This window comes from Salvelinus fontinalis, chromosome 22 (genome assembly GCF_029448725.1).
Source record: "Salvelinus fontinalis isolate EN_2023a chromosome 22, ASM2944872v1, whole genome shotgun sequence".
Taxonomy (NCBI): domain Eukaryota; kingdom Metazoa; phylum Chordata; class Actinopteri; order Salmoniformes; family Salmonidae; genus Salvelinus; species Salvelinus fontinalis.
In genome coordinates, this window is record NC_074686.1 from 33,437,028 (window position 1) to 33,456,702 (window position 19,675).

At 43.3% G+C, this 19,675-nt stretch overlaps 1 protein-coding gene across 9 annotated transcripts in view; it reads left to right on the forward strand.

Annotated features, from left to right (window-relative positions):
- LOC129820226 (focal adhesion kinase 1-like) overlaps positions 1-19,675 on the forward strand; it is a 226,891-nt gene that overhangs the window by 160,080 nt on the left and 47,136 nt on the right. For 6 of the 9 annotated variants that reach the window (XM_055877249.1, XM_055877247.1, XM_055877242.1 and 3 more), the window contains 8 exons: positions 2,361-2,501; positions 3,459-3,536; positions 4,269-4,376; positions 6,277-6,394; positions 7,363-7,393; positions 10,185-10,258; positions 17,429-17,446; positions 18,808-18,864. In XM_055877249.1, coding sequence (XP_055733224.1) covers positions 2,361-2,501; positions 3,459-3,536; positions 4,269-4,376; positions 6,277-6,394; positions 7,363-7,393; positions 10,185-10,258; positions 17,429-17,446; positions 18,808-18,864 — 625 coding nt within the window. The remainder of the gene's footprint in view (positions 1-2,360; positions 2,502-3,458; positions 3,537-4,268; positions 4,377-6,276; positions 6,395-7,362; positions 7,394-10,184; positions 10,259-17,428; positions 17,447-18,807; positions 18,865-19,675) is intronic. The other 3 variants (XM_055877244.1, XM_055877245.1, XM_055877248.1) reach the window with 1 other exon arrangement.

The window sequence follows — 19,675 nt, forward strand, 5'->3', positions numbered from 1 at the left end:
ATATTGTGGATATTCTCCTAATTCCAACCCCCCCTCAGCCGTCCCCCCATCCATTAAGTGGAGTGTAAAATGCTACAGGTCTGCTGTAGATGCTATGCATTCATCTGGATTTACACTCATAATGGACATCAGCTTGTGTACCAGATATCAACTCTGGTAATGCACACTGTAACTGGATTTAAAATCACATTCAAAGATATTTTCACATTTAATTTAGTTACATGTTTGTTGTTCTGCAGGGAGTATTTAGATGACATACTTACAGTGATAGTTTTAATTACGGTGTGTGTTCGTGTATGTCCCTGTTCGTGTATGTCCCTGTTTGTGTATGTCCCTGTTCGTGTATGTCCCTGTTCGTGTATGTCCCTGTCAGTTTGTAGTAATAGTGTCAACGTCACCTGTCATTAAAGCGTGAGGTCTCATGCATTTTTTATGGTGTTTAAACTCACTGCAACCCTGTAATGGACAATGAAGTCACTATTGACTCGGTCACATTGATCAGGCCAACAACTCCACTGGCGCTCTACACTGGTTGGATTCTATGAACTAACCGAAAGGTTGCTGGATCGAATCCCTGAGCTGACAAGGTAAAAATATGCCGTTCTGCCCCTGAGCAAGGCAGTTAACCCACTGTTCCTCGGCGCCGATGACGTGGATGCCGGTTAAGGCAGCCCCCTGCACCTCTCTCATCCAGGCTAGCTGTCCTTCCAGTTTGGGATCCAGGCTTGCTATCCTTCCAGTTTAGGACCCAGGCTAGCTGTCCTTCCAGTTTAGGACCCAGGCTAGCTGTCCTTCCAGTTTAGGACCCAGGCTAGCTGTCCTTCTAGTTTGGGACCCAGGCTAGCTGTCCTTCCAGTTTAGGACCCAGGCTAGCTGTCCTTCCAGTTTAGGACCCAGGCTAGCTGTCCTTCCAGTTTAGGACCCAGGCTAGCTGTCCTTCTAGTTTGGGATTCAGGCTAGCTGTCCTAGTTTGAGATCCAGGCTAGCTGTCCTTCCAGTTTGGGATCCAGGCTAGCTGTCTTTCCAGTTTAGGACCCAGGCTAGCTGTCCTTCCAGTTTAGGACCCAGGCTAGCTGTCCTTCTAGTTTGGGATCCAGGCTAGCTGGCCTTGTAGTTTGGGACCCAGGCTAGCTGGCCTTCTCGTTTGAGACCCAGGCTAGCTGGCCTTCTAGTTTGGGACCCAGGCTAGCTGGCCTTCTGGTTTGGGACCCAGGCTAGCTGTCCTTCTAGTTTGGGATCCAGGCTAGCTGGCCTTCTAGTTTGGGATCCAGGCTAGCTATCCTTTTAGTTTAGGATCCAGGCTAGCTGGCCTTCTAGTTTGGGATCCAGGCTAGCTGGCCTTCTAGTTTGGGATCCAGGCTAGCTGGCCTTCTAGTTTGGGATCCAGGCTAGCTGGCCTTCTAGTTTGGGATCCAGGCTAGCTGGGATTCTAGTTTGGGACCCAGGCTAGCTGGGATTCTAGTTTAGGACCCAGGCTAGCTGTTCTTGGCAGAAATATATATATTTTTTAAATGACTTTTTCTTTCTGCTGCGGCAACAATTTATTAGTGGCGGGTGACCGCTGTGAATATAGGGGAATCACTGTACCATGACTGCGTTCCAAATGGCACCCTTTTCCCTTCATACAGATCAGTGAATAGGGTGTCATTTGAGAGGTAATATTAATATGTAAGTCTCTCCTGGCTTAAAGTGGAGGAGAGCTTGACTTCATCACTACTTGTATTGATGAGAGGTATTGACATGTTGAATGCTCCGAGCTGTCTGTTTGAACTACTGGCACACAGCTCTGACACCCATGCAAGACATGACACAAGAGGTCTCTTCACAGTCCCTGCCTCCCATAGTCCAGAACAGACTATGGGAGGCGCACAGTACTACATAGAGCCATGACTACATGGAACTCTATTCCACATCAAGTAACTGATGTAAGCAGAAAAATGTGATTTCAAAAACAGATTTAAAAAAACACTTTATGGAACAGCGGGACTGTGAAGCAACACAAACATAGGCACAGACACATGCGTACACACTCACACACACGATAACAAATGCACTATACACACAGATACACATGGATTTAGTACTGTAGATATGTGGTAGTGGTGGAGTTGGGGTCTGAGGGCACACAGTATGTTGTGAAATATGTGAATGTATTGTAATGTTTTTTTAAATTGTATAACTTCATTTTGCTGGACCCCAGGAAGAGTAGGTGCTGCCTTGGCAGGAACTAATGGGGATCCGTAATAAACCCCAGGAAGAGTAGCTGCTGCCTTGGCAGGAACTAATGGGGATCCATAATAAATACAAATTTGGGATGCAGCCCATGTCTGCCTGTCTCTAGTAATGCCCCTCTCTCTCAGGCCAAAACCCTGCGGAAGCTGATCCAGCAGACATTCAAACAGTTTGCCAACATGAATGATGACCAGAGCATCCTCATGTTCCTGGAGATTCTGGCGCCCGTCTACAGATTCGATAAGGAGTGTTTTAAATGTGCTCTTGGGGTAGGCTGAATTCCACTATTTTATTTGTTCTGGGTTTCAAATATAACATATATATCGATAAGATGCACTTTTGAAATCCCAGAGGATAAAATTAAAAGGATCTTTAAATACTAATGTCTTTAAGTGTTTTGCTCATTAGTCCACTCGTAATACAATCTCAAAGAGTTGTGCATGTCAACAGTCAAGTTTTCAAGATGCAGCACTTTCAGTAAAGAGAAGAAAACTGTCATGACGATGCATTTTGCATCGCAGGAGTTGTTTTCTCAACAATTCAATTGTGATGTTCTCAGATAGTGGAGTAAATGTTCTCAGATAGTGGAGTAAATGTTCTCAGACGGTGGAATAAATGTTCTCAGACAGTGGAGTAAATGTTCTCAGACAGTGGAGTAAATGTTCTCAGACAGTGGAATAAATGTTCTCAGACAGTGGAGTAAATGTTCTCAGACAGTGGAGTAAATGTTCTCAGACAGTGGAGTAAAGGTTCTCAGACAGTGGAGTAAAGGTTCTCAGACAGTGGAGTAAATGTTCTCAGACAGTGGAGTAAATGTTCTCAGACAGTGGAGTAAATGTTCTCAGACAGTGGAGTAAATGTTCTCAGACAGTGGAGTAAATGTTCTCAGACAGTGGAGTAAATGTTCTCAGACAGTGGAGTAAAGCCTAGATATCGTGGTTGTATTTGGATCATTCCGTATGTCTCTCTGCAGCCTTAATGAAATGTCGGTTGCATAGTGACCCCTGCTGGCCATAATGAACACAATGTGTGTTTTTTAGTTTCATCCAGCAATGACAAACACCTCAATGATGTAGCACACAGGTGTTTTCATGGTTATGAGTTGACACTCGGAAGCCGACAGACTGAACTCTCTGTTTGACTCTCATTGTGTATGTCTCTTCTTGATTTGTGACTGAACTGAAGGCAATCATCCCAATGGTTCTTTCTCTCTATCTTACTGACAGTTGAGCTGGGTCATCCAAGTAGAGTTAGCCATCGGACCTGAGGAGGGCATTAGCTACCTTACAGACAAGGGCTCAACTGTAAGTAGGAAATGTTCATATTTCTCGTGTTGTGTATCCTTGTCTTGCATTTCCACACAAACAAGGGTAGGCCTCGCAGTAATATGACTTCTTTAGTTTAAAACCAAGGACATCAAACTTTCTCAAAGATATTTAGGACCATTACATGGCGTGGTCTTCCTCAAAGAAGAACATCTGGAACCAAACACTACTTGTAACCTATGGGCTAATCTCTCTTGCCCCTCACTATACAATATGTATTTCCCCTGAAAATATTGGTTTTCAAAGAGCATTCCTAGTCATTATGTCATGATGTCTTCAGGGACTGAGGTAATGAGAGGGAGAGAGGGAGAGAGAGAGACTGTTTGTTAAGTAAGATCCTCCCAAAATCGCCCCTGAGGGTTTTTACCCACCAAACTGAGAGTATCATATTTTCTCCTCGTTATTTCACTGTGAGCCAAGGTTTTAAGAAAGTTTATTTCTGGAATCCAAGAGACCCCTCTTGTTCTGTAAGCAAACGATACACCAAAAACATCCCTATCAACAACAAAAATATAGCAGCTTGAAATGAAGTGTTTCCAATGAAAGAGTAGATGGAAAACACAAAATACAGCTTCCCGATAAATATTGTGACCATTTTAAAAGTTAGTTCTACTTTACTTTATGTGAAATGATCATCTGCAGCTCAGTTTATGATGTAAAACAACAACAACATTTGATGAATTGACTTATTGATTGATTCCTCCCCTCCAGCCGACCCACCTGGCCAACTTCACCCAGGTGCAGGCCATTGGGTACTCTGTCATGGAGGACAAGGAGAGGAAGGGCATGCTGCAGATCAACGTGGCCGGTGCTGCTGAGGTACCAACCAACCATGGTTGTCACAGATTGCACCCTAGTCTTTATATATGTAGGGTAAAGTACCTTAAGGATACACACACATCATAAACATCCCTTACCATGACTCGACTTGTTTAAAATGTACACAAATTGAATTAACTTTTGTAAATACTGATCATTTCACCCATTCAAAAATATATATTTTTTGCAGCCTGCACCCCCTTCCCCCCGCCATTTCCAAATGGTTCCACATAGTCTTCCTGTTGGAGATGACTCTTACTGTAACACACATTCATCCACTCGGGGCCCCGCCCTGTATGAATGGGCCTTTAATTTGTGATGGCCCGGCCATAGAGGATGATTATACTGTAGTATTGGGTTACTACTCTGTCTGTCAGTCATAGAGGATGATTATAGTATTGGGATACTACTCTGTCTGTTGTAGAGGATGATTATAGTGTTGGGTTACTACTCTGTCTGTTGTAGAGGATGATTATAGTATTGGGTTACTACTCTCTGTCAGCCATAGAGGATTATTATAGTATTGGGTTACTACTCTGACAGTCATAGAGGATGATTATAGTATTGGGTTACTACTCTCTGTCAGCCATAGAGGATTATTATAGTATTGGGTTACTACTCTGACAGTCATAGAGGATGATTATAGTATTGGGTTACTACTCTCTGTCAGCCATAGAGGATTATTATAGTATTGGGTTACTACTCTGACAGTCATAGAGGATGATTATAGTATTGAGTTACTTCTCTGTCTGTCATAGAGGATGATTATAGTATTGGGTTGCTACTCTGTCAGTCATAGAGGATGATTATAGTATTGAGTTGCTACTCTGTCTGTTGTAGAGGATGATTATAGTGTTGGGTTACTACTCTGTCAGTCATAGAGAATGAATGTAGTATTGGGTTACTACTCTCTGTCAGTCATAGAGGATGATTATAGTATTGAGTTACTACTCTGTCTGTCAGCCATAGAGGTTGATTATAGTATCGGGTTACTACTCTGTCAGTGATAGAGGATGATTATAGTATTGAGTTACTACTCTGTCTGTCAGCCATAGAGGTTGATTATAGTATTGGGTTACTACTCTGTCTGTCAGTCATAGAGGATGATTATAGTATTGGGATACTACTCTGTCTGTTGTAGAGGATGATTATAGTGTTGGGTTACTACTCTGTCTGTTGTAGAGGATGATTATAGTATTGGGTTACTACTCTCTGTCAGCCATAGAGGATTATTATAGTATTGGGTTACTACTCTGACAGTCATAGAGGATGATTATAGTATTGGGTTACTACTCTCTGTCAGCCATAGAGGTTGATTATAGTATTGGGTTACTACTCTGTCTGTTGTAGAGGATGATTATAGTATTGGGTTACTACTCTGTCTGTTGTAGAGGATGATTATAGTATTGAGTTACTACTCTGTCTGTCAGCCATAGAGGTTGATTATAGTATCGGGTTACTACTCTGTCAGTGATAGAGGATGATTATAGTATTGAGTTACTACTCTGTCTGTCAGCCATAGAGGTTGATTATAGTATTGAGTTACTACTCTGTCTGTTGTAGAGGATGATTATAGTATTGGGTTGCTACTCTGTCAGTCATAGAGGATGATTATAGTATTGGGTTACTACTCTGTCAGTCATAGAGGAGGATTATAGTATTGGGTTACTACTCTGTCTGTTGTAGAGGATGATTATAGTATTGAGTTACTACTCTCTGTCAGCCATAGAGGATGACACTAGCCAATGTGTTTGTGAATAAAGTAGAGATGTGTGATGGGAGGGGCAGCTGGCAGCCCCAGGCAGAGCAGAACAGTTGTAACATCCCTGTCCGTCTGTCTGTTCCTCTGCCCGTCCTGGCAATAATGACTCTTTTGTGGGCTGCTGCTCTGTGTCCATAGCCTCTCACAGTGACCACGCCGTCACTCACCACAGCTGAAAACATGGCCGACCTCATAGACGGCTACTGTCGCCTGGTCAACGGAGCCACCCAGTCCTTCATCATACAGCCACAGAAAGGTACGTCTCCCCCCACACACACACACACACACACACACACACACACACACACACACACACACACACACACACACACACACATACTGTCTCAACAACATACCAGGAGGTACCAGCGAATGTTCATTGTGTTGCTAGTGACAGTTGCACTCTGCCGTTGACACACACAAACACAGATTGATTTTGTTTGGGGGCTGCTTACATGTTTATGGTTTTGACGATTGTGTTAAGACAGTCACAGATGTGTCTCAAACACCGTCTATAAAAGACACTACTACTAACAATTATTACTGTAGTTGACGTTTGTTTGGGTTTGAGTGTTGACATTACTAGGTCCTCAAGATTGCGTTGCTCCAGTTAGGGTCACAGATTCACTCTGCCTTGGGGGGCTGTTTCTTATTTGAGTCTAAATGGACTGCATTGTATTAGGCCAAACGTTAGGCAATCACCACAAAAGTTGCCTGTAGTGTTATTTTTAAATTCTTCCTGTTTTCTAAGGTTTCCAGTTGTAGTTTGATTTGGAAATACACTCATATAGAATTGTTTTGTTGTGTTCATGACTTCCCCAATGCGTTTATTACACGTTGATAGTGGTTGTAGGTAAATTCACTGTCAATACACGCAATGCTTATATCAGTTTGATAGAGATCTGGTTTATTTTCAACAGAAAACACCTTAGTCTTTGCTTGAAGCAGATACGTTTTGGGACGGGGCCGGGGGGGGGCGGGGACGGGGGTATTAAGCCTTGTTTGGAGTTGGACTGTCTGCTGTTTCCTGTGTGGGAGGAAGGGGAGCAGGGGAACATTTGACACAGGCTTCTCCTCTCCTGTGCTTGTGATTTCCCGCTCGCCCACACACCTCTTCCTTGGATTTTACTATTCTGATACTCAAAATGATGAACATGTCTTGCATTGTTTTACAGTATCTGCTTTGCTTGACAATGTTTCTGGTCTGTATTTTTGTTAAAACAGAGGGAGAGAGAGCATTGCCATCAATCCCAAAGTGAGTATCTTCCATCCCGGTACACAACAGTATTGATCAATGGGTATATTTTGAATGTTCATTCACATAAAAACCTAAATGATAGTATAAACATAAATAACTGTGTAAGAAACAAACAAACAAACAAACAATAATGGAGAAAAAAGGTATCTGCTCAGTAAATCTATTTGTAGGACTCCTAGCGTCAGCTCTGTTATCCAATCACAGCCATTGTACAATGTAATGTACAGGGTAATAGGCTACACCAGAGGTCGGCAACCTTTTCCATTTGGAGTGCCAAGTTATCGTACCATTTATACTGATCTGCGTGCCAGTTATGATTTTCATTTGCGCGTTTTCGGTTGAACAGTTTCATATCATTTCTAAGTCGTCATATCTCAAAACCAATGTCATGTGGTTAATCAACATGACATCTAAATGATACGAATCTAAAAGACACTTCTATTGCCTATATGTAAAAAATTGCCTACATAAAGCCAACGAATAAAAACATTGCAGAAAATATTCTGATAAATAATCCTATAAATCACATTGGCTACACATGGCCTGTCTGCAAGGAACTTGAAACATTGTATCAACTATTAACTTGGTTCAGCCCATAGCTTGTGCTATCAAACTTGCAACTTTGTATCAAGTATTGTGGGCCCTCAGAGTTTCCTGTGCCATTGAGCTCTGGACAGACAGACACAGCTGTAGGCTATTTAGCAAGGGATAAGAAGTAATCATGTAGGCCTATTTTCTGATGTTTCCACTAGATCAGAGCATGACATTTTTGTTCCCATTTCATGCTGAGTGGTTCTCGAAGGGGAGAGAGCTAGAAAGATTTTTCAAACAGGCTACGTTGAGGAAGTATTGTCGTTCTCAATGGATGTAAAAACAGACTTTGTTTACTTTCAGTTTGAGGTGAAGAAAAAATAACTTTGAGAAGCTCCGCAGTGATGGTGAGTTAAGACAATCAGAAATAGTATCAGATCCCCAAATGGACACATTTATAGACCTACATTTGCGCGCACGCCAGCTAGCCTAGGCCTACTTCTATGTGTAATCAGGTGCGCGTCCTTACTCAAGATTGACAGGAGGACTCCAAACAAAACACAATGAATAAATTGACAACTCGTAAATGGAATGAAATAAACCAAAACCTTTTCCTCACAAGTGTAGGCTAGGTTATGCGCTCTGTACACCGCTACAATGACGACGGTAAGACTGTAATAATAATATATTGAATGTAGATTCTAAATTGTGGTAATTAACAGTAAATGTACTACTGGGTGATACTGGTGTGTCATCCCCCCCAGTCTCTGCAATGGATTAGTCCACTCAGACAGGCATTCATCAGACAGGTGTCTCGTGTGACATAAATTATTTTTATGTATTTGCCACTGCTCGATTAAAACATCTTGGTCGACCAATAGCCTATCAACCAAACAATCGACCAGTCGACTAAATGGGGTCATCCCTAAAGCACATTTTACATGTATATTTTAATAATTTAGCGAACGCCCTTATCCAGCCCTTATCCAGCCCTTATCAAGCCCTTATCCAGCCCTTATCCAGCCCTTATCTAGCCCTTATCTAGCCCTTATCCAGCCCTTATCCAGCCCTTATCCAGCCCTTATCTAGCCCTTATCCAGCCCTTATTCAGACCTTATTCAGACCTTATTCAGCCCTTATTCAGCCCTTATTCAGCCCTTATCCAGCCCTTATCCAGCCCTTATCCAGCCCTTATCCAGCCCTTATTCAGCCCTTATCCAGCCCTTATCCAGCCCTTATCTACCCCTTATCCAGCCCTTATCTACCCCTTATCCAGCCCTTATCTACCCCTTATCCAACCCTTATCTAACCCTTATCCAGCCCTTATCCAGCCCTTATCCAGCCCTTATCCAGCCCTTATCCAGCCCTTATCTAGCCCTTATCCAGCCCTTATCCAGCCCTTATCCAGCCCTTATCCAGCCCTTATCTAGCCCTTATCCAGCCCTTATCTAGCCCTTATCTAGCCCTTATCCAGCCCTTATCCAGCCCTTATCCAACCCTTATCCAGCCCTTATCTACCCCTTATCTAGCCCTTATCTAGCCCTTATCCAACCCTTATCTAGCCCTTATCCAGCCCTTATCCAGCCCTTATCCAACCCTTATCCAGCCCTTATCTAGCCCTTATCCAGCCCTTATCTAGCCCTTATCCAGCCCTACTACATCTAGACCTAGAGAGGGTTTTTCCACAATTACACCTTTTCTCTCCCCCTCTCTATTTTTCTCTCTCTTTTTCTCTCTCTCTTTTTCTCTATCTCTCTCTGTTCTTTGGCACTCTGGGCTTTGTTCAAATAAGGATAAATGTTATGGAGCCAAATATTTTCCACTTAGTGTTTTCAAACAATTGTAAAGGCTCTCTCTCTCTCTCTACATCTTTCTCTCTCTCTCTCTCTACATCTTTCGCTCTCTCTCTCTCTGCATCTTTTGTTCTCTCTCTCTCTGTAGCTCAGATAACAAGCTCTTCTAAAAACCAATTTAAACAGTTCTGGGGAAGAATCCTGATAAAGAGTAGTATTTTCTGAGAATTCCTCCTCCCTAGTCCCCTTATTGGTCCTGCACCTCAACACTAGATCCTTCCAAGACTGTTTAGTGGCTCCAGGAGGAGAATGGTACTCAGAATATTGTGGATGTTTTCCATAATAGCCCCAGAGATCCTTTTCAGGAATGCACTTGAACCTCCTGGAGTTGCTGTGGACTCTGTTGATTTACTAACTGGTTTTAGGTTTGGGAATTTGTTGATCGACTGCTCTTTACCCTGCAGGGCACCCAACAATGAGAAGAAGGTAGTAGAGGGGGTGGTCCGGAGCGCTGGGGTGCGTGCCATCTCTGTCTCAGGTAAGAGATCAGTGCCTCATCAATTATCTCTGACTATCTTACTGTACTGTAGATAGCTGGGCTATTGATGGAAGTCCATATATGTACGGTTGCTGGAGCGAAGATGACCATGCTTTAATCAGATAATCACACTCAAGCTGATCCCAGATGCTTCTGTCCATTGATCTGTAAAGCCACTGGATATTATTAAGTATTAGATATCTAATACACAACTTAATATTGCATGAAAGTCCTTACTTGGATGTTTGTGGGTGTTTGGTTCTTCCTGGGGCATACTTCTATACATCTATTCATATGTTTGGCTACACTTCCAGGATTACACGCTAGCTAGATAGTTACCTTGGAGGTTTCTCAGATGTTGTCACTCAGATCTTAAAAGCTCATCTTATTTTTTTTCAGTTGAGGCAGCGATTTAGCAGCAGCAGTACACCTTGAATTGCATGAGGCACATCTATCACACTGTAACTGAACACTGCAGTTTTAGCATGCTTGTGGATTAGCAAGTGGCAGGAGGAGTCACTGCCCCCCCCCCCCCCCCCCCCCCCCAAAAAAAAGCATTGTAAGCCATCTGAGGGCCCAGAAGGATGTCTGAACCTCTCTCCAACCACCCAGCACTGTCAACAGCATCAACCATCCATGTAGGATCTGAGCGGAGCCATGTGCCTCGGTGTGAACTACATGTAGGGGTTTGGTAATAGTATGGTTAGGCTTTGGTTAGGGTCTCAAGGTAAGCTGAAGGTCAGAGCCGAAGTCTACGCCCCTTCGTCGGTCATTGATTCTTCAATTAAGTGTTTGTTGTCTTTCAACAATAGACGACACGTTTTCATGCACATCTTTCACTTGAGAAATACTGCACCAAACATCTTTCACTTGAGAAATACTGCACCAAACATCTTTCACTTGTGAAATACTGCACCAAACATTTTTCACTTGAGAAATACTGCACCAAACATCTTTCACTTGAGAAATACTGCACCAAACATCTTTCACTTGAGAAATACTGCACCAAACATCTTTCACTTGTGAAATACTGCACCAAACATCTTTCACTTGTGAAATACTGCACCAAACATCTTTCGTTAGCTGTAAAACTAGCTCCGCGACTAAGATCACCTCGGAAAAAACATAAGTCAAGAAATCTGTCATAATTTTTTACATCTTACATTCATTTTGACTGTTTTGGGGAAGGGTATACTGGCTAAGGCGTCTCAAGATGGACCAGCAGTACTATTGCCACTTTAAAGGAGTATTCGAGCACACTGGTTCAGTTCACATAGCGGCATTTGGCTAGGTGCCAGCTGAACCAAAGCATGTTGACGCCTTTAAACTCAGGGGCTTCACTTACGTATCATTAGCATCAGACAAGGAGAATGTATTTCTCTTTACCCCTCTCTCTCCATCTCACTGTCTCTCTCCCCTCTCACTGTCTCTGTCCTCTCTCTCTTTCTCTCGCCGTCTTTCTCTCTCCCCTCTCTCCGTCTCTCCCTTCTCCCTCTTCACTCTCCCCTCTCGCCGTCTTTCTCTCTCCCCTCTCTCCATCTCTCCCTCTTCACTCTCCCCTCTCACTGTCTCTGCCCTCTCTCTCCATCTCTCGCCGTCTTTCTCTCTCCCCTCTCTCCGTCTCTCCCTTCTCCCTCTTCACTCTCCCCTCTCTCCCCCTCCCTTCCTCCCTCCATCCTTTTGCCTCCCTCTCTCTTCCCAAGTCTGTTTCTCTTCATCTTCTAAATGTCCGAGGCCTGTGATGTGGCTGGTGAATGTTACTATCCTGGGAGCTCCAGTTACAGATGAAGGCCTGATTGAAAGGATGGACAGGCCCTGTTTAACTGACCAGGGGTCGGAGGTTAGGGGAGTAGACAGTCAGACAGTATGGTATCAAAGAGATGCTTGTGTTCTATGTGGCTGAGAGCTGGTCTCTGAGGTTGTGAGGATCAGAGGGTATCTTAGGGGGCGTCAGCCCTCTTGTAGCTACACAGTGATATGAAGGTTGGAGTATAGTACTCACAGATAATATATTCCAGATAGATGGTTGAGTTTACTGATTTGTTTCAAACAAGATGGTTTGATGATTTAGCATATGCCCACTGTATGCATATCAAAATGACACACTTATTTAAATGCAGTTTTTTTTTAAATAAACTAGGGGATAAGTCTGCTCTCTACCAATATCAGTAATTATATTATCATACTGGTTGTTTCAGTTCCACTGTCAGAATGGATGCTATTCGAGTGGGTTTTTAAAAAATGTTTTTTTTTTAGGAGTTTTGACAATGTATTCAGTGACAGTGAGGAAGATCACAGGGAGATACAGGGAAGTGGGAGAAACATTGGGAAAGGTGGACGCAGGGAACGAACCCCGGTCTCCGGTGGGGAGTTGTATATGTGATTTATGCCCAGAAGTGTTACCACGACACTACAGCTTTTCATTTGATGGTGTTTTTGATATGTGGCGAAATGTCCACGGAGGTTAAACGGAGTGTTAATGGAGTGTGTTCAGAGGCGGTCTGAGTTCCATGTTTACATCAGTTCTCCTTGATATCATCCATCAATGCCATTACTCAGAAATGGCTCAGAGAAAGACCCTGTAAAACGCCCCCCTGCTGCAGAAGCTTGCAGCCTGCATAAATCCAATATATTTAACTGAATTCATTCCATATTGTGTCAGCGTACGGTCATATCCAAAACATCTTGAAGAAGTGGAAATCAATTCCTTAGCCCCGGTATAGAATAGATAAGGACTTATTACTGTGCTGTTGATTGAAATGCAGAAATGACGTACTGCCATGTCGTCTTTGACTTCCCCGTTGGTTGGTATAAGGAAGAAGAGATTGATTAATGTTATTATTATTGACGTATTTCATGTAGTTTCATGACCGGCGTGCCAGAGAGATAATGATTTCTGAGGTGTGTGGCATTTTCTCTGTAATATGGGAAAAGCTTTGACGTCGTCACACCAACATTCATCACATTCAACATTCATTTTCTGTGGTGTAGGGTGAAATTGCCCCTAGACACTGATCAGGGGTCAGTTTTGCATTTTCCCCACTAATGGTTAAGGTTAGGATTGACAGAGGGAAAGCTGATTATAGATGTGTACCTGGAAGAAATAACCCAGTTTTTGTCAGAAGCACTATTCCTCTCTTCTTCTCACCATCTCTCGCGCTCTCTCATCCCTATCTCTGATTGGCTGAAGACTGTACGCTCTGTGACTCCGACGCCTCCTAAACCTGCTAAAGCCAGGCGCTTTTTCCTTTGTTTTGTCTTCTGAGCACATGACTCTCCGTCAAAGGGTACCACTGCTCTTATTGGCTGACTAGACTGACCCTGCTTCCTGTTTTTCTCTGACTAACCCTGTCTGCCACACTGAGTTCCTAAGTCCACAACACACAAACAAACACACAGGGCCACGTAAGTGTGTTGGGGGTTGAGGGGAAGCGGGGGGATGTTGACAGAAAGTGTGAACTGCACTAAACCCTTAAATGCCTGACAAAGCAACACCTACAATGGCCGAACAGAACTAGCCTGCCGGGAAGAAGGAATATCTCATTGCTCATGCCCTATCCTTGTCAAACACCTTTTAACCGATTCAGCTTTTGAAGACGGCAAGATTAAATTGATCCCACATTTTGTTTTCCGGGAAGTGTGTCGCCTGCTGCTTGTAGTCAAGCCACGGCCCGCAAATCAGCAGAGGCGGAGTCCCAAACAGGAAGTATTCATACCACTTCCCTTTTTCCACATTTTGTTATGTTACAGTCTTATTCTACAAAGGATTAAATAAATGTTTTTCCTCATCAATCTACACACAATACCCCATAATGACAAAGCAAAAACAGAATTTTTTATTTTTTTGCAAATGTATAAAAAAATTAAAACAGAAATAACCTTATTTATTTAAGTATTCAGACCCTTTGCTATGAGACTCGAAATTGTGCTCCGGTGCATCCTGTTTCCATTTATCATCCTTGATGTTTCAACAACTTGATGGTGTAACGTCTCGTCGGAAGGCATGGACCAAAGCGCTACGTGGTAAGTGTTCATGATATTTTATTTCTCAAAAAACACTCGAACAAAATAACAAAGTGAAAAACCGAAACAGTTCTGTCAGGTGCAGACACAAAACAGAAACTAACTACCCACAAAACACAGGTGGGAAAAAGGCTGCCTAAGTATGATTCCTAATCAGAGACAACGATAGACAGCTGCCTCTGATTGGGAACCACACTCGGCCAAAAACAAAGAAATAGAAATAAAGAAACTAGAATGACCACCCTAGTCACACCCTGGTCTAACCAAAATAGAGAATAAAAGCCTCTCTATGGCCAGGGAGTGACAGATGGGAGTCCATCAATTGATTGGACATGATTTGAAAAGGCACACTCCTGTCTGTATAAGGTCCCACAGTTGACGGTGTCAGAGCAAAAACCAAGCCATGAGGTCGAAGGAATTGTCTGTAGAGCTCCGAGACAGGATTGTGTCGAGGCACAGATCTGGGGAAGGGTACCAAAAAATGTCTGCAGCATTTTGCAGCAGAAGATCCCCAAGAACACAGTGGCCTCCATCATTCTTAAATGGAAGATGTTTGGAACCACTAAGACTCCTAGAGCTGGCCGCCCGGCCAAACTGAGCAATCGGGGAAGAAGGGCCTTGGTCAGGGAGGTGACCAAGAACCCGATGGTCACTCTGATAGTGCTCCAGAGTTCCTCTGTGGAGATGGGAGAACCTTCCAGAAGGACAACCATCTCTGCAGCACTCCACCAAAGGCCTTTATGGTAGATTGGCCAGACGGAAGCCACTCTTCAGTAAAAGGCACATGACAACCCACTTGGAGTTTGCCAAAAGGCACCTAAAGGACTCAGACCATGAGAAAGAAGATTCTCTGATCTGATGAAATTAAGTTTTGAACTCTTTGGCCTTAATGCCAAGCGTTACGTCTGGAGGAAACCTGGCACCATCCCTACGGTGAAGCATGGTGGTGACAGCATCATGCTGAAGGGCTGTTTTTGGGTCCACGCGGAGCAAAGTACAGAGAGACCCTTAAAGAAAACCTGCTCCAGAGTTCTCAGGACCTCAGACTGGGGCGAAGGTTCACCTTCCAACAGGACAATGACCCTAAGCACACAGCCAAGACAACACAGGAGTAACTTCGGGACAAGTCTCTGAATGTCCTTGAGTGGCCCAGCCAGAGCCCGGACTTGAACCCATCGAACATCTCTGGAGAGACAAGAAAGTGACGCTCCCCATCCAACCTGACAGAGCTTGAGAGGATCTGCAGAGAAGAATGTGATAAACTCCCCAAATACAGGTGTGCCAAGCTTGTAACGTCATACCCAAGAAGACTCGAGGCTGTAATCGCTGCCAAAGTTGCTACAACAGAGTACTGAGTAAAGGGTCTGAATACTTATGTAAATGTAATATTTAAGTTTTATACATTTGCAAAATGTTATAAAAAAACAGTTTTTGCCTTGTCATTATGGGGTATTGTGTGTAGATTGATGAGGGGAAAAAAGTCAAGGGGTCTGAAAGCTTTCCGATTGCACTGTATTATTCCCTATGGGCCCTGGTAAAAAGTAGTGCTCTATTAAGGGAATAGGGATGCATGCAGAGCCTGACTGGGCCGTAACTGGGCTGATGGTGCAGGGCTGCTGTAAGCCTGTCAGGCCACGTCTGCATCCAGGCAGATATAACCTATAGCTTCTGAGAGGTTAAAGATAAAACACCCTTTAATAGCTTTTTGTCTATCTATTTATATTGCTCTAATCACTTAGATTTATATATTTACAGGACTAGTCAAAAGTTTGGACACCTACTCATTCAAGGGTTTTTCATTATTGTTTTGTATTTTCTACATTGTAGAATAATAGTGAAGACATCAAAACTATGAAATAACACATATGGAATCATGTAGTAACCAAATAAGTGTTAAACAAATCAAAATATATTGGCATTCTGCATTCCACAGCATTCTGCAGCGATACGCCATCCTATCTGGTTTGCGCTTAGTGGGACTATCATTTGTTTTTCAACAGGACAATGACCCAATACACCTCCAGGCTGTGTAAGGGCTATTTGACCAGGAAGGAGAGTGATGGAGTGCTGCATCAGATGACCTGGCCTCCACAATCACCCGACCTCAACCCAATTGAGATGGTTTGGGATGAGTTGGACTATAGAGTGAAGAAAAAGCAGCCAACAAGTGCTCAGCATATGTGGGAACTCCTTCAAGACAGTTGGGAAAGCATCCCAGGTGAAGCTGGTTGAGAGAATGCCAAGGGTGTGCAAAGCTGTCATCAAGGCAAAGGGTGGCTACTTTGAATAATCTGTGTTTTTTGGTTCTACATGATTCCATATGAGTTATTTCATAGTTTTGATGTCATCACTATTATTCTACAATGTAAGAAAAACCCTTGAATGAGTAAGTGAGTCCACACTTTTGACTGGTACCGTATATATCGCTATAAATTCAGCTGGATTACGCTAACCTGAGTTTTTGCCCTCAAGGATGTGTAAAAACAAAAATAATATAACTAACAAAGTTAACCAACACCAGAGAGGAAGATGCGAAGCAAGAGGGTTTACTCTGCTCAAAATCTGTCCACAAAAATAATACTTTGAAGTGAGGAATTCTTGTATGGAGGTCAATGAGAAAGTTTAGAATTTGTTCCACAAAAAATGGAATTGCTAATTCGCTACGTGAGGCTTATTTGATCGAATAGAAGTTTTGTTATGGTTAGGTTGTTACGAATGCGCTGATATAAGTGGACGCACCTGGCATTTCAGCAACTTTGGAAAAAAACGACTTTATACCGGAGTTGTGTGTCTGCCCTCTCAATGGTCCCACCTGATCTCGCCTCCTCCAATGCTAATAATAGCCAGGTGATAGCCAATGAATTCCACCGACCCCGTTCAGAACAATACTGGCCGTCCTTTCAACCAAACTCAATCAGGTTCCACATATTCCAACGACAGACTAACTCCATTTAAAGTAGAAACTTTCCCACGGATACTAAATAAAAGCATAGATTGTAGGAGTGTGTTACAGTAACAATTATTAAGCCCATTTTGAATTAATTATACTGTCCTTTATACTTTTCATATATTTGTGAAAAGTGTGTAACCTCTCCTTCTCTCTCTCCCTCATTCTCTCTGTTTTGCATGCTCTCCTTGGACTTGCAGAGGATTGTAGTGGGGATGGTAAAGTTTAGTTTCTTTTAATATTTCCCTCCATTCCTTCCTGTCACCTGCTACTAACTCACTGGGGCCATGAGGGAGGATTCTGGGGCTTGTGGTTTGTGTGTGTATGACTCTACTGTATGTGCCTTTATGGTGACTCATGAATCATATCAATCAAATGAAACAAATGAAATAAATCTGTTTTTATCCATCTGCTTCTAGAGGTTTGTCATTGGTAATGCGCTAATCATGCAATAGACTTGATTGGAATAAGGGAAACAATGTAACGGTTGACATCGTCTCTAGAAATTGTGCTGAAATCTGTCCGAGCTGCAGTGCTGCCATGTGATTCGAATCGATTAAGTTTGAGCCTGTCTAGAGTGCCAAATTGGCAGGGTTTGCACTTTTGGGACTGTTCCATTGGTTCCATGGTGCGAGATAAACCTAATCAAGCCCAGATTTAAAGTATTTGAAAGAAAACAAATGCTAAGCTATTTGAACCCAGGTCTGGTCAGTTTGTCCTAAAATCTGAACCGGTATTCACAGTCTCAGATTTGGTGTGCCTTTTTGATCATAATGAATAATATTAGATAAACGGGGGGGGGGGGGGGGACATGATCGTAGATCAGCACTCCTAATCTGAGTGGCTTTTTGGCTACCGTCCCTGCTGTCTGCCTGCGTCTTTAAGGGCCCAGTTCCAAGCCCTCTCCCAGCTCGGCCCCATAAAGAGAGCTGAGTTTGGCTGGCGGCTGGCTAAACACTACACAATCTGGTGTTCTCCCTTCCCTAAGAGGAACAGTAGCCAAGACGGCACAACTAGCAAATTACCATTTTCGATCAAGTCAAGATTGGACAGCCAGAGGCCGTTCACCTACTGTAAACACCTAAATCTGTTTATCTAGAGGACTGTATGATGGCTCTTTTCTCTGTTTCTCTTTCCTGAAGAGAAGGGGAATAACTGGTTCCACCCCCCATCCTTTCCGTCTCCACACCCCCTCTCCTCCCCTCTTCTTCCCCCCTAACCCAGAAGCCCAGCTGTACTGCTGAGTTCTGATTGGCTAGACAGACAGAGCAGACACACGAGTGGCTGAAACTGTGAGAGTTTCGAGTGCAAATGCTTGTGTTTCTGTGTGTGTTTACTGTACGAGAGCGACTGTGTGTGTGTGTACGAGAAAGCGCGTGTGTCTCTCTATGTGTTCGGCAGTGTGGGAATTTGTTGAGGAGCACTTGCTGTGTGACTCAAATATGTATTTTCAGCTGGCTGTAGTTACTTGTGTGGAAGGGTACATGTCTAGCTAGCTTTATTTGTGTGTATCCGTCTCTGACGGTGGTGTGTGTGTGTGTGTGACTGGACTGACCACGAGGCTGTTGTGTTTCTGCAGAGACGGACGATTATGCTGAGATTATAGATGAAGAGGAAACATACACCATGCCTTCAAGTAAGTGCAGCTCCATGCTCCCTGGTATTGTAGTGCAGCTCCATGCTCCCTGGTATTGTAGTGCAGCTCCATGCTCCCTGGTATTGTAGTGCAGTTTGTTTCTGGTAATGTGTCCCCTGATAATCTGTAGTCCAGACTGTCTCCAGGGATCCAGCCCAGATGCTTTTTCTCTAATTCTCTTCCACTTCCTCTTGGTCTCTCTCTTTTCTTTCTATCTGATTCTTTCTTTATCTCCCTCTCATTCTTTTTCTCTGTCTCTATCTCTCTCTTACACTTTCTTTTGGTCTCTCTCGCTCTCAATCTGATTCGTTCTTTCTCTCTCTCTTGGTCTCCTCTTTCATTTCTTCCTTCTATCTTTCGCTCTTTCGCTCTCTTCATCCTTCTCTCTCTATCCAAATTCCCTTGAACGTGGCCCAGGTTCTGATTCGTGAACTATTTTCTCCCCCTAAGGCTCTGTGGATGTGTTGATGCGGCTGCTGGAAGACTGTAGAGTCCACCAAATACCAGACACACGATGCCTGTGTGTGTCTTGTCTAGGAAACGTAACTACTCTAACAGTCAGATTGTCTGGTACACTCCAATGTTTGGTTGTCATGGTGACAGTGTAAGACTCCACACATGCTGTAACATGTATGTGAGCAACAGGATAGTCACGTATTCATATTGATGGTCTGCGTATGATCCTTACTCAGTACTGCTGTTATGATGCTGTCCAAATCAGATAGTGATTCTGTTATGATGCTGTCCAAATCAGATAGTGATTCTGTTATGATGCTGTCCAAATCAGATAGTGATTCTGTTATGATGCTGT